Below are 22,156 nucleotides of genomic sequence, written 5' to 3' on the forward strand. Positions count from 1 at the left end.
TTCACTGTGATTATGTCCTTTCAGCTTTTAGTCTCATTAGATTTTCCATTTGATCAATGAACCAAGAATTCCACACTGAAATACTTTAAAAGCAAAAGACAATAAGCTAAACAGACAACCATCAATTCTCTTTGGATATATGTAGCTCAAAAATTATTTCAAAATTGTATAAATGAATTGGGGCTGGAAAACTATTAAAATGTTAAATCAGATCAATAACAGCATAGCTGTCAATTAACTACAGTTGATTACATTCCCAAATGTAAACAATTAGCTTGGAGTCTATGCTAGGTGTTAAATCTGACACTGTAGGTTCAACAATTGTGTGCTCGGCATCACAACAAACCTGATGTTAAAGTAGTAATACCAGCTAACTATAATGGCAGCATTTTAGTTGATAACTTTTGTTCAAAGTTGTATTACAGGGAATATTTCAGCTTCAAACTCTTAAATGGGAATGTCTGTTAGCACCTTAACAAGACTTTAATTAGAACCCCAATTCCAAAAGAATTGGGACACTATGTCAAATATAAATAAAAAACAGAATACAATTTAGAAATCTTAACCAATATTTTATCCCAATAAGACATAAAACATCACATCAGACATTTAAACTGAGACACTTTACCATTTCATGGAAAATATTTGCTCATTTTGAACAGCTGTCTGCAAATGTCTGAGAAGTGAGGACACCAGTTGCTGGAGTTTTAGGAGAGGAACGTTGTCTCATTTTGCTCTGATCCAGGATTCTAGCTGCACAACAATCATGGACCTTTTCAGCTGGATTTTCATTTCATCATCTTCCAGATGTTTTCTGTTGTATATGGTGTGGATTGCAGGTAGGTCAGTTCAGCACCAGACCAAATCAAGTATTACTATAATTATATTATTTTTTAAACCAAGTCAAATCACAATCACATCCAAATAAAAGTGTTCTCATAGCTTACAATAAGATACTTATAAATACAGAAATGGGGGCATAACCAAAAGAAGGTTCCATGTTGCATCGCCATCTTTGAATACGGTAGCCAAAAGTGGACAAACTTGTTAGCCTTCCGCGATTAGCTGTGAATCCCCGTGTGTTATTGAGGGGTACAAAGAAAAACAAGCAAAGACAACCGTGGATCATTCAACTTTTTTGTTTTAAAGTTAAATGGAGGTCCATCCATATTCCTTGCCCTGTGAGAAGGAGGGAAAAATAGCCAAGAAAAGACAAAGAAGGAAGAATTGCGAGAAAATGAGAGTCTATATTCTCTAGTTCAGTCTGTAACGGCGACTCAAGTGTAAAGCTAAACTTAAACTGCCACTAATGAGGAAAAAAACCAAACAAAAACATACTAATCAGCTCATCATAATGTGGGTGGGGATACTGTGGGGTGGACAGAGACAGGATTGACATTCTTTCTCTGGATTCATCTGTAACCATTTACTTCAAATATTGGTTCAGCTGTCTCTAATGGTTTTCTCAACATAGGACAGTTTACAGGCTGGCAGGGGGCCTTGCAAGCACTTCTTATCCACATCTGCAGGCATCAGTGTGCATGGGCTGTCAGTTCATTTGTAGAACTGTACGGTCTAGTGGTAATCAGTTTTAACTGACATGGAAAAGTGATAAAAGGGTTTATTGCTGTGAAGCCACGTAGTAACACAATATAGAAAATAACACCTGGAAGGAAAACAATGGAAATAAGTGACTAAACTAGCCTCTTCACTATGTTAGCATGCAGAATTCTGCTGATGAAGGTGGACACAGTTTGTCTTTTCCCCATTTTAAATAAACATTTTTACCAGTATGTCTGAAAGCATCAGATGTAAAGGAGATAACATACAAACTGTAGCACATCTCCTCAGTCCTGTTCTTAGTTTCTTTTCATCATAATGGGCTTCACTTTCTCTTAATGGGTTCCACCTCACAGAACGCCTCTGTCGATTTCACAGACTATAACACAATTTGCCAAAGCAGCCTGCTAATTAGGGGAATATTCCTGCTCAAACATTGCTGTTGGAGAAACACTCACTTGATGTGAGACAGAGATGAAATGACAGGCATTCTTCCAAAAAACATTTTCATGTGGTGCATCATTCTGACTTTTACCTGCTGGCTTTAAGTATTGCTTCTTCACATTTGTGCTCAGACACATGTAAATGTAAAATGATCCAGTATCCTACAAGCAAAAGCAACAGAAAACAGGAAGCGAATTTACTGAGGTACTGTTAGATTGGGTATTGAGGCAGGACTACTAAGAGAGTTGATATCAAGACCAAGGTGTCTCCAAGTGGAGCACTTTCTTCACGACAGGGTTTAAAACTGCTTCAGTTTGTTAATGTGTACATGGTTGCACTTTCTATCCGCTGGCCAAAGCATGCACACCTGTGTGAGCACACTCAGCGCTGAATTCAGAGTTCAATTAGGTGGGAAACCCACAATGGGAGGAAAGTAGTTCACTATGGTCACTTTGCAGTTCTGGCCCCAGCAAGAGTCCCCCACTGTCAGGGGGAACAGGCACGTGCCTCTCAGAGCAGACAGAGCATGGGCCCCAGGGTCCCCAGAGCCCAAACGTTACCCCCCACCCCACTCCCGCAGGCAGAGGGTCCAGCCCACGCCAATGGAGAGCCAAGACTCCTAGACTGTCACTGAGTGGCAGCCAGGCCTTACCTCAGAGCACCAGTTGCACTCCCCGGGCATCAAGACCCCCCCCATCCCCTCCAACCACACACACACACACACACCCCTCATCTATCCCGTCACTTACACACACACTCCATCTCGCACTCCTGCGACCCTCTGCCCCCTAGTTTTGATTGAAATTGGAGAAATATGCTTTCTCAAATATATAAATATTTTTTTAATTGGAACCTAATTAGTTTCTATCCCTACAAAAAAAATTGATTCTCACTTTTTTTTTTTTTGCTCTCAAAAATCATTTTTGGTTTCAAATCTAACTTTTTTGATTGAATAATAAAGACACAAATTTCTCTCCATAAAAACCTGGTATTATTTTCATTTAATACCAATTCTAAAAAGTTAGGATGTTGTGTAAAATGTAAATAAAAACAAATCAAATATCAACCCATATTTTGTGCCCAATAGACCATGAACAACATATCAGACACTGAATCGGATCAATTCTATCATCTCATAGAAAATATTTGTTCATTTTTAATTTGATAGCAAAATTTAATTTTTCAATTTGTTTTGGGAACAACATGGTGGTTAATGGGATTTGCAAATAATTGCATTGTTTTTATTTATTTAAATTTTATAATGTCTAAACTTTTTTTTGGAATTGATAACTTTGTACATTGTCGCAAAATTTCCATCAATGGGAATTAGACTCACTAATGTTGCCGATAAGATGGTTGACAAACTCTCAGAGACTTTGGGGAATTCTGACCTTCAGCTGTTGGGCAAACTCCACATGGTTGTCATAGACGAGAACATTGGCGATCATGTCTTCTTTCCTCTTTGAAAAGGAGGACGGTCCTTCCGTGACATTTGGCTCAACGATTACTTTCAGCAAAGTGTGAGGACACCTGGTCCCATCCCACACCTAGGACAAAAAAAAAAAAGACACAAGCCGTAGATAAGCCGGAGACATTTGCGTATTTGGTTCACGACTGGGATAAAAAAGATTTCTTTTAATTGTATTGACATGGAGGCTGAATAAAGACAGGCTTTGAAAATGTTTTATTCTTTTCAAATTTAGAAGACTTGTTTAAACGTAATTAAATAATTACAATGAAATTAAAGCATTAAAAGAATTAACACATTTAATCACAGTTTATGTATATGGGAGGGGGTGGGGGGGGGGTTTAATGAATTACTGACAATTACAAAAAATTTAACGCATTAGAAACTTTACCACATTTAATCAGTTTGCACTTTTTAAAACCTTGTGAAACGTTCATTGGGCCACAATTTCCTGGTACAACAATTACACTGAGCAGTCACAGCCACAGACCCCACCCCATCATATATCTACATCTCTTCTTCTTCTGTCCTTTAGGCTTTTCCCTTCAGGTGTCACCACAGCGAATCATCTGCTTCCATCTAACCCTATCCACTGCATTCTTTCTCTTTCTATCTCTCTATATATCTATATCTTTATACATATATGTATATATCCATCTATCTACATATATAAATGTGTGTATAGGAACCAAATGAAAAATACCCTATCATAAACCTTCAACAGTAAAAGTTAACCCTCCAAATTTTTATTTCTCTATTTTGTCATTTTCAGCTGCATAAAAAGCATACACATAATAACTTCCTCTGTAGTTATGTGGATTTTCTTTTACAAGATTTTGTTGGGAAGAGGAGCTGGTAAGAAGCTCTGGGGACAGACAGCCTAGTAAAGAAGTTATGCATGCTATCAGTTCTAAAACACCCTAAAATCCACCAGGAGGATTTGTGAAGTGCCACGGAATCTATACTAGGATCTTTATGTGTGTATGACAGAGATGCTGGAGGGACTGAAGATACTGGACAATGTGTTGTATAACATGGCTGAGAGTTCTTTCTGAAACATGAATGGTGATTGGCAGCAGTCTGCCAAATCCTGTTTACATGTATCTCCTCTATCAGCCTCACTGGCACTAAAGCAGAGGTGCCAGGTAAAACTGTACTGTACCGAGATAAAACACACCAGACCTCCTTCCAACGGATGCCAGCAAAGGATTTACCACAACTTCAACAAGAATAAAAAGAAAGTAGAAAAGATAGGAAAGAAAGAAAGAAAGGAAAGGTTTTCAAAGGTCAAACTTGCTTTTCAAAACCAGGAACAAAGGAAATTGACAGCGAAATAGTTTTCCATCAAGACAACAAAGTTACACAACTCTTTTATATATGTATATATATATATATATATATATATATATATATATATGTGAAGCTCTTATATGTGAAATACCAAAACTAGAACAGAAATCATTCATGCCTTCTGCAGACAAATGCATCTTTTACATTCTTACTGCACAGAAAACTATAAGGAAGCGGTTTTGACACTGGATGTTGAAAAAGCCTTTGATTTCATAGAAGGGGCTTATATATTTCATATTCTCAAATTATTTGGCTTTGGGGATAAATATATTTTTTTAAAAATGGATTAAAATGATTTATCAAAAACAAAATCATGTCATAACGAATAATATGATATCAAGTAATTCTGAATAGCATCGTGGAATAAGACGGAGATTATCTTTCCCCTTTATTTTTTTTAATATATCCTATAAACCCTAAAAATAATTAAAAACTCTAGCTACTGAATTAGGGATGCATCCCAATATCAAATTATTCCCAGTTAGCTCATCCAAATGTTTTAATAATCTACTTCTTACACTCACTGATCCAGAAATAGGAATACCACATCTCTTAAAATATGTACACTCATTTGGCAAAATACCTGGTTATAACATAAACTGGCCAAAGAAAAAGAGTTTGTATTTATAGGAGAAAGTAGGACAATGATTCAAAGCCCTACTCAAGTTGTTGATACTTACATATCGGATCATGGGATGAAAATATAAAAGAACAAATAATTCATTGTTCAAACTGATAAACTTTAGAGGTGCATCGAGTTTTGGAAGACCTGACCACATTCTATGCTGGGTAGATTGCATGCTGTCAAAGTTTATCAACAATTATTCCTACAGATTTTTTCCAAAAACTTGAATCGGTTTAAACTTTGTCTGGGGATGTAAATAAAAACAAAAAAACTCCCACAGATCAAAACAGCACTTATCCAGTTCTAGCTTCTATTATGCCAAGGTTTCCTCACACAAATTTCACCCTGTTGTATCTCCAATGTGTGATCAATGTAAATCAGCTGAAGTTAACACTTTTGCACTCATTTTGGTCATGTACGCAGCGGTCTATCAGAGAGACACAGATATGATCTTATTTGAGGTCTCAAGAGAAATGCAAAACCTTCCACAACCTCTTAGGACTGCTTTGCTTTTTGGGACAGTTTTAACCAAAAGACTCATACTCATAGAAGAGAACAGATCCTCCTGAACTGGTAAATCTAATAACTAGCTGATAATATATTTTAGGAAAACATCACAAAACTGTGGTTGGTTCCTAATTAGCTGGAACTCTTTCACACTAAAGGTAAACCTCGCCCTTGGGTCCGACATTAGTTACAATTAGCATGTGGAGTGTGATTGGGTTAAATTAAATCCTACAGCTTAAATTAAATCCTGACATTAATTACACTTTCATTCCTTGCTGGAAAAGCTAGTGTTAAACCAACTTTATACAATTTAAACCATTTAAAGGCAAGCCATGAAGGTTTTATAAAGAAATCTGTCACTGATTTAAGCAAGTCCGTTCATCATTTCTCATCAGACATTGACAGTGTGAGAAAATTTAATGTGAAGTTCTACCGTGATTAAAGCTTAAGGCTGTCCAGCTTTCTGGTATCCACGTCTCTATAAAAGGAAGTCAAGACTATGATATAGCTGTTTTGGAATCAGGCCTGGATAGAACATATCAGACTGCAAAAGCAGCCAGAGAATGTAAACCAATGCGAAAGAACTCATTTTTATCCATATTCCACTATTCCTTTCAGATCACTCCCAAAATTAAATGGAATCAAAGTTACACCAAGAAAAAATTATTTATATTACAAATAATAAAAAAAATCTGCCAGTAGTTGCTGATAAACAGATAAACACGGGTAAAAAGAAAAGGGCAAAAAGTGCTTGCTCTCTGGAAGATGAGACCAGGTTTTGTTGCCCACAAGTCCAAGTCATTAGATTTTAATTATCAGCCTAAAACGAGCTCTGATACGTTATTTCAATGCAATAAAAATAAAAGAGTAAAGAAATTGTTACAGGATGCCATTTCAGCTTCTTATCGACTTTATTTCCATTTAACACTTGAGGTGGCTTGAACAATAACAAGCAATAACCGAATAATTAATAAATAAATTAACCTTTAAATAATATTAAATAAAAATAAATTATTTTTGGAGTTTAGTACAACAGCCAATAAATACAAATGTCTGATAAAAAAAAACAAAGCATCTTAATTTAATACCCAACAAGCATGTAAATATTTTTTATAATGTAATGTGCTTTTCTGAAACTGCACTCCTAAACGCTCTGCTGTGGCACACTTTGTTTGCTTCATGAAATTTATCAAATAGTGTCGCTGCATCAAAGTGATATCGCGCAAGTCCTGAAATTCTTTTTTCAAAATCTTAGCCTTAAAATTTAATCACATTTAAGTATTATTTCTCATAAATATATACTTTTAACCAAGAAGTGGCCATAAGTCAATGATCTCATTCTATAATCCATCACCATGACTAAAGACTGCATTCCTGTGAGATACAGTCTGTGTTTTTTTCCCTCCTGTTGATGTCAGACAGGTTGGTTCGCTCTGTGTTTCAAAACTTAAAGTCTTTAGTCTGAATCTGCCTTTTGATGGTAAAATCAGACATTAAATTGTGATGTTTATGTCACCACTGTTAAGTTGAAGCCATGGAAATATTCTGTTAGTCTGAAACTTTTCTCTGGGCTGCTTGTCAACGTAGCCGGCAATGGCACTGTTTGAAGACTTTTGTCTTTATCAACATCACTGACACCACCACTGCTACTCACGTGTTATAACTGATATAAGTGTTCTAACTTATTACTTAATTATAAGAAAGGAAATCCATGAATTACATCTGTCACACATCTGCAATGAGTTGGATTTCCACCAGTAAAACCTGTTTTTTTTTTGTGTGTGTTTTTTCAGCTTTCTTACCCTGAGCAGGGTGCACGTAGTGTCGATCGGAGCTTTGGCCAGCAGCTGGCAGGTCAGGTTGAAATACTCTTTGGGTTGAACGGCAGACAGGGGGACCGAGGCTGAAACCGGAGGAAGGACAGCCTGGCTGGCGGCCCAGGATCGCAGCTCCTCCACCATCTGTCGGTCGTCCTCGCCAAACTGGAATGACTTGCTGGATGTCCGCGGTTCCATGACACTGTCCACGGCTCCGTCAAATGTCACCACAGAGAATCCAAATGTGTTTACCAGCATCACGGCATTGTTGAATAAGTGAACCTATGCAGAGATGCTGGATTAGTTATCCACCTTCATCATAAATAATCTTATTACACTCTTGTTTCATTATACTGGCGACTCTGGACCTTGACTTTCTGCAAGCGGATGATGTCTCCAATCTGAAAGATTTTGGGATGTTTCTCCAGCTTGTCAAGGAAGATGGTGCAGCCAACTCTTTGGTTGGACTGATCGGTGATCTTCAGGCTGACGCAGAAATCTGTACAGAGAAAAACCTGTTTATGACTAAACATGTTTCATGCTAACAACCAACAGGTAGGTTTGAAAAACTCAGCTGTAGCTGCTCTGAGGTCCTGACTGACCTGTGCCACGACTCTTGAAGGGCTGTTTGAAGAACACCACCACACCATACACACTGACAACAGATCCAGGTTTCAGATCATCTAGTCGCACATATGTGTATTTTGGAGCCTTAGGTACCCTGGAAACCTGAAAATGAGATTAAACTGGTTTTAAATCAAGAATGTTGGGCTTTTGTGAAATGCTGCATAAAAACAGCAGAGTTGCATTCAATAATTAGCTTAAGATAACATATCCATTTAGTATTTTCATTTGCTATTGCTACCGCTTAGTCCAGTTAAGGGTCATGAGGAAGCTGGAGTCTGTGCCAGCAGTTATCAGGCAATAGGCAGGGTACACCCTAGTGAGGTCACCAGTCCATCACAGGGCAAACACAGGGGGACAAACAACCATTCACGCTCACAATGGTTACGGTTACATGATTTAATTCGGAATGAATAATTCGGTATTACTAATTCAGAATTAAATAATTCGGAATTAACATTCTCAAATGAGTTCACATGAAAACTCTCTCCATCATGGATAAAAAAAAAAAAAAAAAACTGGTTTTACCCTGGTTTTTAAAGAAATTAAAGACTGTATTAAAGAATTTATGTTAATGTATAAAGTTTAACAGTATCAGTGGTTTTTATCAGTTAAATAATGTTGTTTACTGCTCAAAAAGCTTATCTTTTTCCTAATATGCACCTAAACCTTCTGTTAGAACGGCATCCACAACCAGTGATTTCTCCACCACCCTCTGAACCGCTGTCATATTCTAAGTGCCTTTTATAGCAGTAATTCACTGCAGAAGGTACGCCTGCACAAATAAATACAAATCATTTTAAGGTCATAAAAGCACCAGAATTAATTTACCAAAGCTATTAAATAGTAATCAAAAGATAGATTTTAGTAAAGCAAATGATGTTTCTGCTCATTGATCTGAGTGCTTGTTACAGACTGAACATTTAAACTGTTATAAAACTATTTATATATAATTCTGAGCAGTCATGCACTGTCATTCCATTTTTTTCTTAATAAATACCAGTTTGCGTTAAAGAAAGGGTGTGTTTAAGTAACATTCATGCATCTAGCCAGTGGAGAATTAAGGAAGTTCTATGGAGAGTTACTCACAATGACATAAAAAATAGTTAAACAGTGCACATGATAGCAGCTGTCTGATGTTTGATAAATCCATAAATGAATAAATCCAATCTATGATCTGAAAGCTGGTGTGAGTAGAGTGTTTCAGTCTGACCCATCTGTGCTCACATTGTGTATGCTGTGCAAGTTTTGACAGTTTGAGAAAAAAAGATTTTTCCCCACATTTGTTGTTAATCATCACATTCATCATCACATTAGTGCGTAATGTCATGAGCACAACAAGGCAGACATTCATGTTAGTATTTGCAGACTGCAGTGAACCGGAAGCATGGAGAGCTTCTCAATCTCATTGACTATTTCATCAACAGTTTCATCTATCATTTAGCTGCTAAAGACACAGAGCAGTAAAGTTTCCAAAAGTCCTATGTCTCCCTCAACAAACAGATCAGAACCACCTTAAAATGAACTAATGATTATATGGAGAGAATGGGAGGAAAACATTCTCTAATATTTTGCAATAATGATAAAAAAAAAAAAAAAACCCTAAATCAGCTTTGGAAAAGAAAAATTTAAACTATGCCTCTACATTTTCTTTTGTTCAAAGCCTTTAAGCAGTTTCATTTCTCAGTCTGCGGTCAGGCTGCAAAGACATCTTCTCTGCAAGTGGATGGATTTATTTAGACCGAAGTCGCATTAATCGTTCCATATTGCAGCGTTTTTCCACCACTGTGCCGTGACACACAAACATGCCTTGAGAGATCGCCAGGTGTGCCATGGAAAAACAAACCCAGGTTTCATACTGAATGAGCAGAAATATAAACGATCATAAAAGGCCTCTTGATTTGATTCTTATTCAACATATTTCGACAAGAACAACTTCATACTGTTAATACAGGCTTCAGAGATTATTTTTTCAACATTTTTGGTTTGTGGTGTTCCCTGATATTTTTTTTTTTCAATGAAAATGATGTACCTTGACTCAAAAAAAGGTTAAAAATGTTGTCTGATTGTATACTGTGACTGACTGCTTGCATTGTATGATTCATATATAACATTGTATGTATATACTGTCATAACTATTTATCATATGATTTGTAGGTGTGGGAAATCAAATAGAAATTGAATATCTGGATTTTTTTGCTTCACAATTTTAAAATTGATTTTTTTTTTTTTTTTGTTTAAAAATGGCCTTTAAAAAAAAAAAAAAAAAAAAAATTATTTTAAAATTTTTGTAATTTTTATTGTTTTTATAGATCTTTTTACTTGTCTTCCTGGGAATTACAGCAGCAGAATGATGGTCTGGATACTATGTTATTTTTCCTAATTGAAATAAAAAAAAACAAGCAAAAAAACGTTTGTACATTTTTTTTTGTTTTTAGTGAAAAATCAGCAATATAAAGGAAATGTGAGAATCACAATTTAAAACGAATCAGCACCCAAAAAATCGGAATCAACCCAAACTGGGACTAAGGCATATTATCACAGCCCAAACGATTAGTATTGTTATTATACAATTAGTTAGTCCTTCTCTTATTAATATTTTTATACATTTTGTACTTTAAAACTTTGTCTTTATCTGTTTCTTCCCTGACTACCAACTAAATTTTGTTGTGTTGTCCTATTGATACAATGACAATGAAGCTTTTATTAACTCATTGGCTGCTAGCTATAGCAGGGAGCCCCGTGCCACAGACGTTTTAGAGCATTTCGGTTCAACTTTCTGGACCATGGAGTGTCGTAGATGTTGAGGGCTGGTTTTGCTGTGTGCGTGCATCGGGCGTCTTCAGGATGTGCACTCATAGCGCTTTCACAACGTGTTTGGTGCGCTCTGCATGCACATTTTGACGATTGTACCTGGCTAGATTAGCTTTCCAAATAAAGAAAGTGCAAAAGACAATAACAGGCGTATTTGGCAGCCAGTTAGATAAGATCTACAAAAACTTATTGCTGCTCTCCTTGTATCAGTTTTTCAGGCCAGAAACATCTCAAAAATTATTTTTTGATTCCCAAAATCTTTTTTCATTCCCAAAATCTCACCTCGGCCGGGAGAGTGGAGCTCCTCTTGTTTGACAGCCCAGCACCAGGATCAGGAGGAGGTTGCTGGCGAAACACCTGAAAGAAAATATAGTATATCATATATACACATATATATATATATATACACACACACACACACATATACATATATATATATATACACACACATACATATTATATAAATATACATATTATATAAATGTGGACTAAATCTGGATCAAAAACATTTTTCTCATGCGCTTCTACATGAAATCTGCACAGTAACATTTAACTTATCTTGGTTTTTAAAATTTTATTTTATGATTTTCTTCAGATTTTTTCTTCTATTTTTATTTTACTATTAGCTGTTACCTTTTCTACTTGTTAATGCACCATTTGAAATGCTTGTCATGTTTTGTTTAAAACACTTTGAATTTTCTAGTATATATAACGTACTGTACAGATGAGCTAGACAAATGACTGCCCTGTATGTGGGTTTGGTGTTTCCTCTTTGCAGCTTGATCTTACAGGAAGTTGGTTGCGACAACAGCTACTGATGTTACGGCAGATACGATTGCAAATGTGTAGCTGGGACACATCAGCCAGTGTGAAATGCATTCTCAGTCCACCCTTAGGTTGCATTTTCCTTCCCAAGATGTTTTCGATAGCGAAATCCCAGGAGACACAACTTCCTTTTAAAAAGATTTTTGCAGAATGGACACCAAGATTATTTATTCAGCTGGTCCTGTTTAGGCGAAATTATAGTTTATGCTTTCTGTGAATTTTCAGTGTCTGAATGTTATTGCTGACAAAAATGTTTTGGAATCTTCTGTCTTCTGTTTGCTTACTTTTTTATTTTTGTTCCAAAAATGTGCTGTTTCAAAAAATGCCTGAAATAAGCTGTATAGCTGTAACTGTGTTATCCTCAAGTCTGCATACAAAACATGAGAATAGGAGCAGAAAACCGAGACATGTCTCCAGGTGGTCCTGTTGTTTTTTTCTGACAATGGCACAGACTGAGACATGGACAAAGATGAGTCATGTTCAGTTTATAGCTCACACAGAATTTTTCACGCTCTAACAAACTTTTGCACCCTACAGACATAATTTACACACATACAAATACACAGAGATAACGAAGCTGTCACACAGTAGCTCAGACAGAGTATGAGCAGCACTGTGCAACTGCTGTTAGCCAAAGTTGGCAACTTGGAGGGCGAATGTTGATCCATTTGATTTCAACATGATGAGCTCGTGGATCAGTGGTCCACAATTTTTTTTAAAAATATATTTCATATTACTTAAGAAGATTTAAGGCCCTCCAAGTAAACCCTTCTTTACTAACGTTAAAATTTAGTAGAAAAGATCTACAATTTTCCATTATATATATACATACATATACATACATACACATACACACACACACACACACATATATATATATATATATATACACACACACACACACACACACACACACACACACACACACACATATATATATATATACACACACACACACACATATATACATACATATGTACACATACACATTATATATGTTATATATACATACAGACATACATAAATGTATATATGTTATGAGTGTTACCTCTGACGGGTGCTGTTCCTAAGAAATTTTCCTTATGGGAAAAATACACATCTATGTTTATTTATAACAATAAAACCCCCGAGCAACTTTTGTACATTTATTAAAATGACAAAAATAACAAATATATTGAAAGAAAAAAATCATCTGTTCAACCCTTCCTACTTTAGCATTTTAGCACAATTAAAATATTATTTTATTATTCAAACGATAAAGCATGTAGCAAACTATGATTTATTAAAATGTATTAAACCTCGTTTTCAGATCGGAACTTTCCAGTGAAACTAACTACAGTGCTCTAAGTAGATGTTTACAACTGTGCTCTGAAAGTGATTCTATCATGCTGATGACAGACCCCTGAATGATGATCTCTAGTCCTTCTCACACATGAACAATATGAAACATGAGGACATTATGTATACAATGTCATTCATTTGGAAAAATTATCTGGTTACTCAGAAATGACAAGCAGCAACATATTAGGAGGAGTAACTGGTATCGAACCAATGAGAAGGATTCTTGCTTTATGTTCACACAGAAAAGACCATATGAGATATAATGAGATCATGACACTATAATGACATATGATATAAGATAAATAGGCATACATAATATACATAATATTATGTATATTATAAATTAATAAATTGCAAATACATAATAATTATTTATAATATATATTTACGATTAAGTGAACATGTATTGTCAATATATTTCTAACTGCATATTAAAACTCAAAGCTTGTTCTCACAGTTCATAAACTGTATTCTTTTTTTCCTCACTCTCCCCTTGTTTTGTAATCCTTTATTTCTGTTTGCTTTTTTTTGTTGTTTTTATTTGATGCTATAATTGAGTCAATTAAATTTAAAAAAAAAAAAAAAACAGTCAAGAGACCTGATTAAAGTGATATTAGCTTCATTTTCAGATTATACTCCAATTGTTTTTTGTTCTTTTTTTAATAACAGCAAGTGAAAGGCTTCTCGCAGAGGCTCACTGTTTACAGGTTAGATGAGGGGAAAGGGCAGACACATTAGCCTTGGATCTGTGAACATGCAGGTATGATGGATCACATGACATGATACTTTGGAAAACCAGATCATTTTCATTTGATAATGCAACAATATTTAAATAGTCATCCTTCCAGTGTACATATTAAACTCTGTGTAATCTGTAAATTGGTGTCATATCAGAAAACTTTTAGCGTACCACTAGAGGGAGAATGAGTACTGTGGATAGTATGCGTAACAGTTTGAGAACTACAAAGCTGGATTACAACATTACAAATATTTTAAATGTAAAAAGTCCTTACATAGATGCATGCATCATCTCCTGACAGCAGCAGGTTACAGGGGTGAAGCTTGTCCTTATTAGCTGTTGGAGACTTGCCTACAGTGAAGCCAGAGGCTACCACAACATCCTGCAAGAAAAAAAAACAGATAAACAAACACAAATAAGGGAATGAGGCATCAGAACAGATCGAGAAGAGAGATAATTATGTATCCTTCAACCATGAAGGAGGACAGATTGAGGTGGCAGATGCTGGATTCTCCAAGACCTTAAGCAAGATGTCATAACAAGCCACAGATGATAAGCTGGTGTGAAAAGACTGTTTTTGTTTGTCCTGTCAGCTGCCCTCAAGACACATTTCATTCCTCCACTCCTGACTGACAAAAGGATAGCAGCAAGTCTTTATAATCATGTTATACACACGCATACTGCTTGACTCAACCTCTGATCTACAGCTGAGTGCAACATCATGACTTCCTGCCTTTACCAAGCTTTACAAGGCTTTGACTTCCATCAAGTCACTGCTGTATGAACAGCAAAAACACAGTGAGATGTTGTTAAGGAGGATTATCCCAAAAAGTATTCACTGTGACTGTCTGTGGTACAAACAGATTGAACTCTGTCAACAACATCACAGAAGCTGCGTCTAAGATGCAGACATGTCAGTATGAGAGTGGACTGAGTGTCACAGTAAGCTGCCGCATCCACTTGCACTGGAGTTGTCTGGGCTTCCCAGATGTGCAAAGCTAAAGTGAACTGCCATCCATGAGTTCTGATACATGAAACATTTTTAGATTGAACTCCTGGGACTGGCACTGTGAAGCAAGTTCATCTAATGAAGAGTATAACAATATTCAGGATCAATATCAGCAAGGAAAAGATCCAAGTTAAAAAAAAATTGATTAAACACAAATCTGAAGTCTTTAAGCAGCAAAGTCGCAAACTTGCGACAAGCACCATGTCTCCAGAAAGAAAGCTTGAACCTGGTACCGCTTTACATATGTGAGGGTTGGGGGGTAAAATGTCAGCGGGAGAACAGCTTGCAGCTGGCTGACCATCTACACAGGTGATAAAAGCAGTTGGGGACGTTGATGATGGTTCCAGTAGGGCTACACAATCATGAAACAGATAGCATATTGATTTAAAAAAAAAAATCATACTGATTCATTTAGATAATTATTATAATATTTAAAAGATATATTTTAAGTCCAGTCCTGGCCATTTGGTCTGGATTTGTGATCGGCTGGGAGAAAGTAATTACTGTAGTATTAAGTTTCATACTCCACAACTTTTTTTTTTGTTCTCAAGGACTCGAGAAGAAAATGACGTCATTTTGGTCTCACGGACGCGTTTGAAGACACTTCTCGGCACGTCGGGTTAACAGAACTTTTTTCTTGCGGGGCTCCGAGAAGTATCGTGGGACATTTGAGGTGGGCGTTGTTAACACGGAAAAAGCATGAAGCGGAGTTGCCGTTTCCGCGTTTTGCTGTTGCTGGTAAAAGGGATTATTTTAATAAAACAGCTGATCAAGGTGGTGAGAAAGTGTGAACATTTTTACATGTGGCACTAAAACACTCAGACCCAGCTGCGTGCACAACCCGCCCTGCTGCGGACGAAGTTGCTTGTTAAATATGAAACTAGAAAAGCACCCGGAGAGCGGAAACAAGCATGATGTTAAAGAATCCTTTTAAAACATTCCTGGATCCAAACAGTGATCCGGATCACCACCAAACTTTAATCAATTCTTCATCTTCACATTTCCAACAACTCTTGAAATATTTATAGAAATCCATCTGTAACCTTTTAAGTTATCTTGTGCACAAAGACAACTTTGCTGGAAACATAACCTCCTCGGCGGAGGTAACAACCGGGTTCATTACACATAAAAGCAGACATCGTCCCCCACAGTGATCCCTCCCCGCTGCAGACCTGCTTCTCATGGAGTATGTATGGACCTGACGAGAAAGAAGTTTTTTCTTGTTCTTGCAGCCTCGAGAGCAAGAACTCAGTTTTTGCTCCTCGTGGAGTATGTAACAAGTTTTAAGCTATAGGCTACAGGCTATATTGAAAAAGGAAGAAAAACTGTTTTAACTAATTTAACTTTTTATTGACTTTTATTTTCCATTGCACCACATGTCTATTGATCGATATATATTATTATCCAAGGCTCTGGACTAACTTTTTTTTCCCCACAAGGAGCACAATGGCTTCTAACTTCTATTTTTCAGAAAAGAAAGAAAATTTAGAGACACATACAGAAATCAACTTGCAGGCCAAATATTCCCATTTCCTCTCATTTTCACTGCATTAGTAAAAAAAATACTTGAACAATAAATGCAGAAACTACTGTGTTCAATTACATTTTATTTTGAAACCGTTGAAGCAACATAAAGAAAAATAGCTGTAATTAAATAGAACCAGTAACACCTGATTGTGTTAAACTTTAGAATCAATTCCGTCCCCTCGGGGTACTGGTTAGCAGCCTCCTGTTTTCTAAATGCAACTGGGAGTGAAGTTGCACTTTCATTACACAGGTCACAACGCATTTTGTTTCAGACTGGCACTGTGTTTTATCAAAGTGTTGTGTTTTAATTCTGAGGTTCCAGTTGTTTGGCAAACGTTGTGTACCCTGCATGTTGTGGGTGTCGAAAGCAGAATTTGCAGTTCATGTAATCTGTGTCATTAAGAAACCTCAACCAGGTGAACTCACTCAGCCACTCATTGGAAAACAGAATTTCCTGGCGTTTTTGCCTCGACTGTCTCCTCGCAATCAGTCAGTCATTTGCTTCGTTTAGTTTAGGAGTTTTAATCCATCTTTAATTCCGAAGAAAAGTTCATTCCGCTTTAACCTTATGAAAAACAACCATGTAAACACTTAATTCCTAATGCAAATTTCTATCCGGAATTAACTTAATTCATATGCAAGTGGCTGGTTTATTCGCATTTTAATTCTGATCTATTTAATTCCTCTGTCATGTAGACCTTAATTCCGCCCTAAGTTAATTCCGGTCGTTCTGCCCATGCTCATTACCTTGTCCTGTCCCGATGACGAGCATCCCCCCCCCCCCCCCCCCCCCCCGGTGTTTGGTGGTCTATTTTTCTTCTCCTTCTCAGTTGTTGCAAAAAGTAAAGTAGTGTGCCCGCGTTGAGGTGGTACTTCAAAATTATAATCAAAATAGCAGAGAAACTGGTACTTATTATGTAGTTTTTACAAGTTATGTCTGAAAAGACGAGAAGCAGGGAACCAACATTGTTTATTTCTGCTTTACATGCTATGAAACGGGCACCCTCTGTCCAATCAGAATCCTTCCCAACCCGCCACTCTAAAGACTGTATATATATTTTTTTCTTTTTAATTAAAACTATATTCTAATAAAACTTTAGTTTAAATATTCAACAAAATGGTGATCTTTTGCTCAGTATGTTTGCACTATGCAGATATTCATTCTCAGAGATGACTTGGGGTTGGAGAGTAGAGATGTGGCTAATAAAACACTAAACAGAAGTTCAATCTTTCAGTTTTGAAAAATATAACCCTCAAAGCAGGAGTAATCCTCTCTGGAAAAAAAAAGCACTGAAAAAACCCAAACAATCATCTTACATAAAAAATAAATATTGAAATAAAATCCAAAGACTGTGTTTATTTTCATATATTTATCACAAAGTAGTCCAGGGAATGTCAAGCATATTGGCCAAAGGCAAAAACTGTCCTGCTGAAAGGTGAAATTTAGCCCAAGGGATGAATTAGACTAATGTGAGAATGCCAGGGACATTAATAAGACTATTCTGTAATCAAAATAATTACAATTCCTTATTTTTCCTCATGAGTTTGGTTTTTTTGTTTTCTATGTAAATATAAAACATTTCAAACTATCAGGGGTGATTCAGATCAGGTAGTCAGGAATACTACACACATGTGGAAATGTACTTGTATGTACATTTAAAATAATTTGTAGGTTCTGACGTTACACTGTCCCTATACTGAAATATAAATTTTTCAGTTTCTATACCTGTGATTAAATGTTTTGTGATTTTGTAGTTCTGTTGTAATCTATAAGTTGTAACACACATGTAAATGATAAAGGAGGGAAACAGTAAAGAAGTCGAGGGTACAGTGTATAAGCAAATCACAACAACATCCAGGTAATGACCTCAGAGGGAGAGAAACCTTGAAGAAGCTACAGTAGTCAGCACGAGCCAAAAAATCCTACTTATGACGCTAACATCGGTTTTTAAATGAATGTTGACTGAAATGGCAAAATGGCACATTTACCACTCTCACTCATGAATACACTAGAAAACAGCCTTTAAATAGGTGTCCAGTGTGGTGGACACGATGCATCAAACTGTTAAAGAGGGGAGTCTACATCATTAAAACGCTGCTGAAGGTGGTGAAAGAGAACACAAAGAAGCAGGACAAAACTGATGCATTTCCAGAAAATTAAGATGAAAGGTCTGTTGTCGACATGATAAGCGAGTATGTTGGCGGATATCTCTCTTTGCCAGACAGGCCAATCTGCCAACAGTATTTTCAGGGAATTTCCATAAACAGTGAGCCCCCCTCATCTGGACCATTCAGGAAACACTTTGAGGATCTTCCAGGTAGATACCTCCACAGTCTTGATTTATGACTAGCGAACAAACAGACCACAGTTTGCAAATGACATAATGATTTCACCTTTAGCATAAAAAGCTGCTGGTTATCTACAGCTAGTGAAACAAATTCATAGTTGTTCCTTTCTCTGCAACTTTCATGTCAGGCCAATAAGCTGTCCTCCACAAGAACACCTGTCTTTTCCGACCACTCAAATCCAAGCCTTGGAGTCATTTTTCTTCAGTTTCTTCATTTTTCTTCTTGGATGCTTGTTCATCAATGTCCGGGTTCCTGCTCTGAACTGAGGAAACCCTCAGGATCAACAAAGGTGTTCATCAGTCAGATATCTCCTGTGAGATGTGTTGGTCATCTTCATCAGGGAGAATAGTTATTCACATAGAACACAGAGACATCTGAGAAGTGGCAGAAATGTAATGTGGAAACTGTGCAGAACCCACAGCATCATACTTTGACTTCAGCGTGTCACGACACTTATGTTCATTCAGCTCCATTCGAAGGTTGGTTGCTACATTTTCACATCAACTGCGAACGGATTACTGAGCAGGTAAACTCAGCGCCGAGTTCACCAAGTTTTTCAGCAAACTGTGCATTTGGGAACATTGCAGTAGAGATCTGTGCTTCCAATGTTTGGCAGCAGGTAAAAATGGCCCAGGCTCCTATGAAGCATCTGATTTTCCCACAGGCACAATTTAGTTTTGAAAGCTGTCCCTGCAGCGTACATGTATGTGATTATACGCCCCGGCCCCTGGGCTGCAGGTTCAGCGTATCAAGATGCCTCTTGATGTCACACATAAAGGCCAGCTCACCCAGAAAGTTTCTCTTCCAGACTCCTGCTGTGTCTTTCCCTTTGCTTTAGAGAAACTGGAATATATCTTTACGCAGTTCGAAACATCTGTTGAGTATTTTTCCTCAGTTTAACCATCTCACCTCTGTGTGATCCTGTCTTTGTATTTTGAACCACACCAGAAAAGACTTGAACTGGTGATGATTAAGTTTTATGACTATTTTTAAGTTAACTCGTGTTACTCTGGTCATAACATCTTACTATCTTTAAGACTTTACCATACAGTGATTCTTGATGTATGATGCAGTGATAAACAATCATATCACCTGCACAGTTCTCCTCCCAAATCTTCCTGAACACTGCCTGCCAGTCCACTTTTTGACAGCACATGGCTGGCACATTATCTGTCGTCAATCCCACAACAGCTTCATTTCAGTTACTTATTTGGAAACGTCTTCAAAGATTTCCTTTCTTGCACTGCTTTTAATCCCAAAGGTTCCTCTGTAGCACAGAAATATGCACCCACTCCACAGCTGTAGACTCCCAGCTGGGCAGTATCATGTGTCGCTGCTCCCATCCACAGCAAGGGATGCTATAAAATCTTTTCCCTTTTCCATCTGCTGCTCATGACAAGATGAGAAGGTAACATGTTCAATCAGCATTTCAAAATGCTTTCTTTTTATCTGGGCACACAAGGACACAAGCCCCCATCATGTACCTTGTTTTGTTTTTTTTTTTTTTTTTTAAAAACTCTCACTGCAGGGCCGTTCTGATTTTACAATCTCTGCTGTCACAATAAAACGAGCCTTTACAGCAGTCTCACTTTGTAATATGACTTCTTTTTTTTTTTTTTTTTTTTTTTAAATACAGTCTGATATGAAACCAAACTTCTTTTCATGTCTTCTACTGCCTGGCACCTTTGAGTCATGTGCAGGTCCTTGTACTTGTGGTGTTTCATCTCATAGTGTCGTCTAATGTTTTACTGTTTGGTTATAGACGACCAAGTTTGTATTCTACATATGTAAACAGATATTTTGCATCCCACCTGTCCCCAAAGCTCCTGCTTTTTTGCCTTTTTGTGATTTTTGGGAGTGGTAACACCATAAACTGTGTAGGGTAGCACAGCGCGAGTGACCTGGGGGAACAGACCTGAAGAGCTTAAACATATTCATTTATTCATTATCCAAACCACTTAGTCCAAAGGAAACTGAAGCCTATCCCAGCACCCTGGACAGCTCGCCAGTCCATCGCAGGGCCACACAGAGACAAACAACCATTTACCCTCACTCTTATGGGCAATTTTAGAGTAACCAATTAACCTAACATGCATGTCTTTGGATGGTGGGAGGAAGCCAGAGTACCCGGAGAACATGCAAACTCCACATAGAAAGAGCACCATCCAAAGCGCTAACCACCCTGCCACCGTGCAGCCCATCTTGAACATAATTTGGTCCTAAATCATTCAGTGCTTTATAGACTAATCTCAGTTAGTCTAATCTCAGGTTTCTAATGCAACTCTTTGACAGACAGGAAGCCAATGTTAAGATCTGAGGACTACAGTTATATGATCCACTTTCTTGGTCTTAGTGAGGACTTGAGCAGCAGCATTCTGGACTAACTGCAGCTGTCTGATAGACTTTACAAGAAAACATGCAAGGGTGGATTCACATCAGGACAGTCCACTAGACTCGTCCAATTGGGGACTTTGCTCAGTTGTAGGGGTGTATCCATTCAGACCAAGATCACGTTCATGTTGCATTATGGTCAAACGAGTCACATCATTAGAATAATATATCCCCATTCTCACCACAGATGATGCTCCACTGGTATTTTGTGAAAGAAAGAACAAGATCCCTGTGATAATGAAAACTCTGTTTCCTCCTCTTTTGAGCGAAACAGAAAGCAGGAAACTATCGCTGTTTTGGGTTTTTTATTTTGTCTTATGCAAGTATACTGCAGAAACACACTGTAACAATGCCGCGGTATGAACAACAGACGAGGCAGAAGACTCTTAACGCGATCGCTATGTATTTACCTACAATACAATGCTACGTCAAATGCAGGGTGTGACTTTTTTTGTCCTGTATTTGGTCTACTTAAAAGGATCGAAGCCTGAGTTTGTAGGCAGACTGAGTCCGCTTCTTTGATCCGAGTCACAATTCCTCTGGTGTATTCATATTCCCACAAACAAAGCTGATATTCCAAGCAAACAGACTAGGATTCAAACCAAAAAAAGGCTGATGATAATGTACCCCAAGAACAACGTTACAGTAGTCTAGTCTACAAAGATAAATGCATGGACAGGTTTTTCTATAAACACATTAAAAAAATGAATGCATTTATTCAGTGCATAATTTCCTGGTTCACCGATAACACCAATGTGCACGGTAC

At 37.2% G+C, this 22,156-nt stretch overlaps 1 protein-coding gene across 1 annotated transcript in view; it reads right to left on the reverse strand.

Annotated features, from left to right (window-relative positions):
- Positions 1 to 22,156, reverse strand: part of pot1 (protection of telomeres 1 homolog) — a gene marked incomplete at both ends in the record, with an annotated part of 54,484 nt that overhangs the window by 23,561 nt on the left and 8,767 nt on the right. Inside the window, 6 exons of the mRNA XM_079256527.1 lie at positions 3,396 to 3,551; positions 7,757 to 8,053; positions 8,140 to 8,270; positions 8,374 to 8,500; positions 11,492 to 11,566; positions 14,389 to 14,496. Of these exons, the coding sequence (XP_079112653.1) occupies positions 3,396 to 3,551; positions 7,757 to 8,053; positions 8,140 to 8,270; positions 8,374 to 8,500; positions 11,492 to 11,566; positions 14,389 to 14,496 (894 nt within the window). The remainder of the gene's footprint in view (positions 1 to 3,395; positions 3,552 to 7,756; positions 8,054 to 8,139; positions 8,271 to 8,373; positions 8,501 to 11,491; positions 11,567 to 14,388; positions 14,497 to 22,156) is intronic.

The sequence above is a fragment of the Telmatherina bonti genome, assembly GCF_933228915.1.
Source record: "Telmatherina bonti genome assembly, chromosome: 2".
NCBI classification, from domain to species: Eukaryota; Metazoa; Chordata; class Actinopteri; order Atheriniformes; family Telmatherinidae; genus Telmatherina; species Telmatherina bonti.